General features: G+C 52.4%; 1 protein-coding gene across 12 annotated transcripts in view; it reads right to left on the minus strand.

Moving 5' to 3' along the window:
• ARHGAP40 (Rho GTPase activating protein 40) overlaps positions 1 to 9,239 on the minus strand; it is a 40,807-nt gene extending 31,568 nt beyond the window's left edge. For 4 of the 12 annotated variants that reach the window (XM_083800996.1, XM_083800993.1, XM_083800995.1 and 1 more), the window contains exons 1-3: positions 4,859 to 4,919; positions 3,228 to 4,697; positions 2,938 to 3,106 (exon numbers count right to left, since the gene is read on the minus strand). In XM_083800996.1, the coding sequence (XP_083657122.1) occupies positions 2,938 to 3,106; positions 3,228 to 3,255 (197 nt within the window). In that variant the 5' untranslated portion in view covers positions 3,256 to 4,697; positions 4,859 to 4,919. Of the gene's footprint in view, positions 1 to 372; positions 1,686 to 2,937; positions 3,107 to 3,227; positions 4,698 to 4,858; positions 4,920 to 6,760; positions 7,422 to 7,487; positions 8,047 to 8,106; positions 8,271 to 8,537; positions 8,821 to 8,883 lie in introns of those variants that run through there. The other 8 variants (XM_083800992.1, XM_083800997.1, XM_083800988.1 and 5 more) reach the window with 8 other exon arrangements.
• Between the last annotated feature and the right edge of the window lie 23 nt (positions 9,240 to 9,262).

Consider the following 9,262-nt stretch of genomic DNA (forward strand, 5'->3'; position numbering starts at 1 on the left):
TTAGAAGAGAAGACGTGCACATGGCACAGCTCCACGGTCGGCACAGGAGCAAACGCTTCAGAGCTACCAAGGCGATGAGACACTGAACAACTGACAGCCTGACTCAGGCCAGCCAGAGCTTCCACGCGGCTGGTGAGACAATGGGAGGAAAAAAGTAAGTTGTGTAGCAGTGAGCAGGTCACTCCGAGTCATTTAGTAAAAGCAAAATACTTCAAGTCCAAGTCCAGGCAAAAATGAAGTTTTCAAAGCAACGCCTTGCTTGGTTATTTTGCTTGTTTGGAACAATTTTACTATCTCACAAGATTTAAGTCTCCCCGGAAGCTTTTATAAATAATAAAATATTCATAAATAATGAAAACTGAATCCACTTACCTAGATGCTCCAAATTCTTTCAAGGTCCAGAGAAGAACAGCTACCACACGGGTCCCTGCATACTCCTGGATACAGGGCGCTTGCTTCGGAACTGAATGCCCCTTTGCTCACGTGTGGGTCTCCCTCCTAGGAGCAAAGAAAAGCTCCCGAAGGCTGTCAGGGGGCTCCTACCTCTCGGGACGCAGTTAGGCTGGAACCTGCAGCCAGCCTGAGCCACCCACCCTTTTCCACTGGTCTGGGAACCCCTCCCCGTGCTGGTCCCCAGCACGGAAACTTGAGAGCAGAGGCACTGCATTAGCAGGACTGTCCCTGCCAAGGGGCCGTGGGGGACAGCACGATACTCCCCTCTTAAAGGGAGCAGCGTTTTTACAGATCCCTCTTACTCAGTGAGTTCCAAAGTAAAAGGAAAATATAACCCAGCCTAGGAGCAGAAGTTTTTAATTAGCAGGCAGACAATAGCGAGTGTCAATTATTCCACCCATAAACAACAGTTGTGCCGGTACTCAGAAGCGCCAGCATTTGCCCTAACAGGCTTCTGTTCTGCTTTGTCACCCCTTCCACAGGTCCACTAGGAGAAATCCAAACTTGTTTTCTGCGTGGGGAGATGAGAAGCACGCTACTGGCTGTATTTATGGACATTCCCCTCATCCGTCCTCTAGAAGAGAGCTGGGACAGAAACAGAACTGGGATGCTTCTTTAAAGGCTCAGAGGTTAAAGACCAAGCCAGCTGTCACCGTGTACGCCGCACTGGAGCCTTGCTGCGCAGCCACCACGCAGAGCTTGCCCGTACTCGCTGCATCTATAAACGACGCGACAGCTGGAACAAAACTCGTGGGGAATGCAGGAACCGATTTCACAACGCGGCCAGCCGCTCTGACAGAGCTGTTAGCAGTCAGGGCTTCATTAGCTCATCAGGGGTGGGTTTGTTTTTCCAAAATATTCACGACGAAGTTTAATTACACGAGTCTTTATGAAAACCAGAAGACTGCAGCCGTGATCTAGGACTCGAGGGCCAATGAGGGGAACAAAGAGCTTGCTAGACCTTGCCAAACTACTTTGTAGGGCAGGATTCAGAGAGCCACCCAGGGCAGGTGAGGTTGGCTGTGCACTGATCATCCCAGGGCTCAGGGAGAGGCGACAGTGCCTACACACGCCTGCGTGCTGCTTGCTTTGCTCCTGTGAAGACTCACTGCTCTAACCACAGGGCTGGGGGGGGAGACTGGTATCGGCGACCTCAGGTGTCCAACATCAGGGGACAGCACAGGACAGATCTTCATTCTTCGTTTTACACCCAACACGTAAGCTCAGAGTAACGCAGTGCTATTTCAGAGGCAAAAAGACCACATCATAAAGGTCATCCACTGAGTGCACACTGTCAAATCCGTCAACTTCAGGAGTCAGAAATTCAGGCTGGACTCGCAGTTGAGTTGTAAACTAAGAACATTTCATAAAAGTAAACCTAAAGACACGCACACAAGCGCGTGCACACTGCACCTGTGTTTTAACTCAGCTGCAGCAAGTCCAATGGACTGGTGCAACCAGCCTGACACCGAGAGCCGTGGGTCACACCACCAGGCTGGGCTAAACAGCCCCGCTGCTGTACAACGGGCACCTCCTGACACAGGCATTGCTTTACGGTGGCCATTCACACAGGTTAGGCTGTGGCCCGACACAGCACATGCTGGCCTGTGCTGGAGCAGCACCATGGGGCTAAAGCCAGAGCCCTGCACGTGCTGGGCTCGAGGGGCAGCAGGAGAGGAGGCTGACTGCCCTTGCAGCTGTGCAGAAGCAGCTGCTGGGCAGTTTCTGGTAAGACCTAACGTCTGCGGAGTCATCTCGAACTGCCACAGGAATGGCAGGGGCCAAGCTTCCACGCTGGGAGGTGTAAGTACAGCAGCTTGCCCAGAAGCCTTTCGGGCAGACCCATCAGCACCCGCAGGGCTGAGGGCCTCGGGCTTCCCGCTGCGGTGCAGGAGGCGCAGGCGCCGTAATGCAGGAGAAGGACGAGCGCCCCCAACATCAGCTGGGAAACTGGCTCGCCTGTAAGCACGTGAGCTGGTGAGTTTGTGAACTAACGGAGCAATGGATTAGAAAAGGAACAAGTTACACCAGTCTCAGTCTGGGGGCTGAGCCCTTGCTGGATTTTACCCGCAGAGCTCATGAAATGATTGATTCGTATGGTACGTCGTCCTGTAAACGAGAGGGCTAAACAAACCGTGCCACTTGACTCGGGATTACTGTCAGACATACTCACGTATGGTTAAACACTATTCGTAGATCCACAGCTAGCAACCACACTTATGGACCTTCACAAAGACCAGCTTTTCTTTGCCACCTGCTTCGTTTACACCGGCAGTGTAACCAACTACAGAACTGCACAAACCTCCCTAACCGAGCTAACAAAACCCTTGAAGAAGCAATTCTCCTCGATCCTACTTCTTAATTTGGCGCTGGCTCGTTTTTGTTTTCCAGCTGACACATCACGGCAGCTAGACTAAGCTTTGCAAAAAGCTTTTTTCCCCAACATCCTGGTGTTTAATAAAGCCTTGGGTTCTCCCAACTGACCTTGCAGCTCTGTGCTTGGTCCCAACTCTTCCTGGCCTGCAAACATCCGGCAGCTTCATGCCTGCTCTGCGGAGCCGAGAGCGTAGGAAGCGCGAAGTGAATGAACTCCGCAGCTCCTGGAGCAGGGACGGCACTGGAGCGGGTGCTCGCAGCAGGGATCCTTCCTCTCCTGCTAGTCAAAGGAAATGCTGCATCTAAATACAGCCGGTACCTTTATCTACTTTTACCCTTGTTATGCACGAGCTGGAGCGAGTCCAGGGTTGCAGAGTATTTGACCAAAACAACCGTACCTCGGGTCAGCTGCAGGGATGTATACATCGCAGCCTCATGGCCACCTTCCGCTATGAGGCATGCAAGGATTTCCTTCCACTGTGTTAGCCCGGCAGTTTTCAAACATTAACATTGTCTGAGCTTTACCTTGACCGAGAAAAACAACTTTCATCAGCAAAGCTGTATTTATTTGGTGCCAAAAGAGGATATCCTTCCAGTTCCATTATATATTGGCCACCTGCTGTGGACCTACCAAGAGTTTCATGCTGATGTTCACCCAAGAACTGATATTAACTCCTCCTACGCTACAGAGGAGCCTGATCAAGAACAGGCGGCGTCTTCGCGATGCGTGCAGTCATCTCTCCTCCTGGATCATAAAGGATATTTTTCATTTCAAGTTTCAGACGCATGAGCTCAGCCAGCAGGACGTTTGGTTAGGTATCACACCTGGGCTCCTTCCCCACCACACAAATCAGTAAAACACATTTCTGTATGTGCTACAACCTCCCTCCACGCAGCGGTGTGAGGGAACTGACTTCTCACTGCTTGGGAGTGCCCAGCTGCAGGCATTATCCTTTGCCTCAGGCCCAGGGACTAACAGACATTCACGAAACCCAGACTCTTATTTGCACTGATCCCCCTGGGGTTTAAACCAAGGCACCAGGTCGGCACTGCTGCCCAGCAATCTGACAGCCAGCACAGAACGGGCTAGCCAGGGGAAGCAGACTTTTCAGGCACCAACCTCACAAGCAGGCATGAGCTGAACCTACGGCACAATCAGGAGGTCAAAGGAGACAGCTCACACCCAGTGCACGCGCAGCAGGAGCCCTGTTTTTCCTCTAGAATTCAAACCTCAAGACGAGAAATACTGCCTTCGTTTCCAGTGATGGTGCCTCGGTGAGGGCTGTTGGGATATGATCAAGCCCTGAAAAATGGGGTCAAGCACTGGCTGCATGCTCAGCTGTGCGCGTACAGAGGTGCTGAGAAATCTGAGACCCCAGGACACCAGCACGGGAGTTCACTGAGAGCAGCAGCTTGAAGAAGTCGGAGCTGACAGCAGCCAGGTGGCAGCCACCCTCAGCGAGACAGTCTCGTGCACAAGCTCCAGAGCTGTCACGTGAAAGTCACCGCCCTGCCCCAAAGCAGCAGCACTACAAAACAGCCCTTCAAACGCCTCGGCGCCCCCCCCCAGACCTCCTTCCTTTCCTCTCATGTGTGCTCTCCACATTCACAGCGCACTGAGCGCGGTGGAGGTTCGCCCAGAACTGAGGTCACGTCGTGCCACCCCCTCCAGCAAGCGGGCACTTCCCTGACCCCAACTAATTGGCATCAGCTAAGTGAGAAGCCTGGCCCTTCAGAGAGAAGACAGCAGATGTGATACGGCCTCTCAGGCAAGGGAGCCATGAGTGCTCCCAGTTTGTGTCATCACACTGTTTCTTCGTTAAAAGGTTCTCTCTCTTGGGCTGCATCAGGTGAGCTGGCAGGGAGAACTGAAATATGAAAAAAAAAGCAAAATGCTTGCTCTGGAGCTTGCTGCCACGGCTTTACCAAAGCACAGGCTGCTGCTGCACCGCAAGCACGTGCTGGGTGAGCTGCCTCTCGCCACTGCGCTCCCCACCTCCGTGGCAGCCCCTTCCCAAAAGGCACTTACCGGTAACGCGTGGGCACGACCCTCCGTTGCTACCGAAGTCCCTCATCGTAGGAGATACGTTCTGTAAAAGGGCAAAACGGGACAAAGCGCTAAGCACATTAGCGCTGCAAAACTCAGCAAACAGGAATCCACGTGTCTGGGCCTCGGCCAAGCTGTTTGCTGGAATGCTGAGCGCTCGCTGTACAGCGCGTTCGGTACCGCTCCCTGTGCTCAGGCTCCACCGTACGATGGCAGCGCGTGGGCTCACCCAGCCAGCTCACGGAGAAGAAGCCGCAGTATTCGATACCAGCGGTCTAGGACACCTCCAGGTACAATGGATGGACACGGTTTCACATTGCATAAAAACTAAACGAATAACTCCGACTCGGGAATTAACATCAGCGCTTGCCAGACACGCAAGATTTGTGGGTCCCAAAACTTCTCCCTCTAACCCTTTAAAAGGACGTGACAAACAGACCAGATTGTTGCTTATTTTCCAAGTTCCCCCGGTGGGCACTGCCCTCTTTTTTTGCTGCACGATAACAGTAAAGTTCCCTTCACACACAGCCAGCATGGAGGGCTTAGTGAAAGACCCTCATTTTAACAAGAGCCCCACATCCCGCACACAGCCCAAAGCCCAGGCACTGATGGAACAAGCTGTGCAGATGGAAACAATTATTTCGGAGGGGAAGAACTCCTGCATGCACAGAGCAACGTCTCGCTAAAACTGAAGCCTCCCACCAACACATTCCAGACTCTTGGAGTAATCTGCTTTGGGGAATACGCTTCTAGCTGCATCAGCTTTTGTATTTCTTTCTCCAAACCTCTTTGCAATCACAAAACGCGCTCCCCTGCGAGCTGACCTAACGGTCTTACCGACCAGCAAATACCAGAAAGCATGACAAACACCTCAGTCTGAAACCTAGAGCTTTCAGAGATTTCAGATGAGCTTTCTTGCTACACGACACACCTGGAAGGACTCAACCACATGGCTAACGATGCTGCTCTGAATGACCACCTAATGTCTGCAGTATAAATAACCAAACATACAGGTTGTATTCGATATGTAGGTGGGTTTCCTCAGTAATCATTTTCTTGTCCTATTTAACATCTCACAGACCAGTGGAACTCACACTCCTGCCTGGCACTGATTAGCTGGAGGCTAATTTATTAGTTAAGACACCAAGTGGCTTATATAAATCAAAATCACGTTTCTTAGAAAGGAACAGCACTACGGAAAGGAGCACCACAGACTGATTAGAAACATCTAATTAAGGGCAAGCCTTTCAAGTCAGCTACATGAAGAATATTTCACGTAATACGTTGCAGGATTAAAAATAACTCCAGCAGGTTTCAATTAAGAATCAATGCCATATGGAACGTACATTTGCAACAGGAAAGCTCAAACACCATGTCACAACTAAGACATTTTTAGGTCTCCAAACTGAAAGCACTTAAACTGCCTGGAGTTTGGCACATGGGCCAAAACATCCCAAAACGAGCAAAAGTTTTGCTGAACTGAGAGCCTAAAAGACATACAGAGCTAGAATACGCTGCATCCTTGGTCGCACGTTGTGATCTCCAAGTTTTAAAGGATTAAGAAAAGCTAAGAGTGCTTAGCATTTACACTCGTAACCTTTAGCTCCCTCCTCGTCCCACCAGAGCAGCAGAACCCAGCGCAACTCCTGCCGTTCTCAAACTATCGCAACCACACTTGCGGGGATCCTCAGGTCACCTGAGGCCTTATCCAGCCTCCTGCTTAAAGGAGGATCAACACTGAGGCAAGACCAGGATGCTGAGCGCTTGGGCCAGCTGGGTCTTGTAAAGGACAGAGGCGCCGTCGTATCTGTGGGATGCGTTTCAGCACTGCTCCCTGTACTCAGAGGAAGCATTATTTTTCCTCACGGCAAGCTGGACCCTTACCTGTTTCGATTTATAATGCTTTGACAAGGATGTGATTGACCACCCAACCGCTCAAAGATGTTGAGAACTGGAAGCCAACATTTATGGGTTTTTCCTTTCAGTGGCAAAAACACCACCTCAAAAAAAGAAAAACGCACACACAAAATACCACCACCAGCAAAAAAACCCCTCAGATTTCTTGATTACACCCAGCACTACGCTGCTGCTGCGCCCTCTTGGGGCACAACGGATGATGAGCCAGTTCTGAAGCATTGTTTTTCTACACGCAGCTGGACATAAGAACCCCAATTTCTCTTCACTCAAACCAGATGTCAGCCCAGTTAAATCATCCCATGACTCCTCCAGGAGAAGGCTGTAAACAGCCCCAGCACAGCACGCAGCACCAGCTGGCCCTACGAGAGGCCCCGCCGACAAGACAGACAGCGCAGCATGCCGCAGTGCCTTACCCCAAAGCGCTCTGAGATGCTGCTTTCGGGACGTGTTTATCATCTACATCCATCAAAACACATTACTTCACTGCAGTTTGCACTGAGTTAGAGTTTGGGTCTTCTAGCAGTTTCTTCCAGAGTTCTGAGCCCAGTGTAGAGCAAAACTGATTTCTAAGTTTTTCAACTTAGAAACTTGCTAGTGGATGCTTATCCAGTCCCGTTCTATAAAATGCCAGCAACGTAAATGCTTTACAAATAAGAAGGGGAAAAAAATAAAGATTAACTGATGTTCAACACACCTACATTACAGCAGTACAGTTTGGCATACAGAAAGGCAGGCTTCTGTCTCCCAGGAGGCCTAACCCCAAACAAAAGAAACACCGAACTACAGCTGGGAAAGGCAACTCTCGGGCAGAAGAAGCTACCACTGCCGCTGCGCTCTGAGCTCTTACTCCAGGCTTTGGTAGCAAGATATGTACTTGCTGCAGCACAGAAATGTTCTGGGACAGAGGCTGCTGAGTGCAAATGAGAAATGGTGCTTTGCCCCCAGCTGAACAGACCTCACAGGTGAATTAAATCCACAAGTACAGAGAAGCCTTCATTTTAAAGAAGCTTCTATTTGCAATCACTGCAAGAAGCTCTGTAACCACACAGGGGTCTGCAGGCTCTAATGTTACTACTAACACCAAGAAAACAGTTTTTGCACGCAGCAACAAAGGGAAACTAAAGCACAAATTCACTGGTGCCGTTCAGGCACTTACAGACTACTGCCAGGTAGCTGAGAGGGCGCGCTGCATTCACACCTCGGACTCCAAATGCTCCTCTTTGACCAGCTCCAGGGCAGGAGTTACAGCCAGACTCTCAGACAGAAAAAAAATTTTAACAAAGACAAATGCAAGGTTCAGATCAAGTCCGCACCTCTGTAGGTCTGGGCCCATTCTCCAGCTCAGGTTCATGCATCGTTGACCCCGTGCAAAAAGCACAGTCCCAAAACAGAGCCAAAACTGCTTTCCGTACTACTTTTAGCAGAATCCACACACAAAGGCTTTATTTCTAATACCCAAATATTCAATCATGCGGTATTTCCCACAGCTCAGAGAGAGGAAAACCAGGAAAAGCCAGCACTGCCATGGCATAGCTGTGGTACCGGGGAACTCGGCGTGAACTAATAATCCTCAGAGGCGGCTTCCCGGGCAGGTTTCGCACGCTGGCACCAACCTCCCTGCTATTACAGGGACGCTGCAAGCAACAGCCAGCCCAGCCAGGCTAAAGCTATTCCGAGCGTGTTTACACAGACTAAAAACTGCCCTGGACACACACTTCGGTACCACCGGGCTTTAAAACATCACCGTGCCACGCAAGAAGCAGCGATGTCACCTAGACCTTCATACAGTTTACCCATCCGCCTCGGTTTCTCTCCTCCTTCGCTGGGCTGGTCGCAGTAAAACATTTTTAACTTGAAGCACGCTGGTTCGGGAACTGCCTGAAGACGAAGACACGAAGGTTTCTGAGCGGACGGCGAGGCAGACAAGAGCACGAAGCCCTGCAGGCGCCCCCAGCGAGCCACCCGGGGCGGGGGGCGAGCCCCCGCTGATCCGCCCCCCAGCGGAGGCCGAGCCCCGGGACCACCACCACCGGCCTCGGAGCCCGAAAACCGCTCGCCGCCCGCCCGCCCCCGCTTCTCCCGAGCGTTACCCGCAGGCGAGCGGCGTCCCCGCTGCTCCCGGCTCCCGCCGCCCCCGGCAGCCGCCCCGCGGGCCCGGCCCCGCCGCGCCGTCCCCTCAGGCGGCCGCGGCTCCTCCCCGCGCCGGAGCCCGGCCTCGGGCGGCGCCTTCCCCGCCCCGGGGCGGCCCCGCCGGGCCTCGCCGCGGCACCTGCCCGGTCCCCGGTCCCCTCAGAGGGAGAGCCCCGGCCCACAGGGGGCAGGAGGCGGCGGGGGGGTTCCTCAGCGCCGGGCCGCCCCCAGAGGGAGAGTCCCGGGCCCTGGGCGGCCCCCGGGAAGAGGAGGCGGTGGCGGTGGGTTCCTCCGAGAAGGGCGAGGGAATGGCTATTTTTTTCTCTCTAAATAAAGGAG

Source organism: Anser anser (assembly GCF_964211835.1).
Source record: "Anser anser genome assembly, chromosome: 16".
NCBI lineage: Eukaryota > Metazoa > Chordata > Aves > Anseriformes > Anatidae > Anser > Anser anser.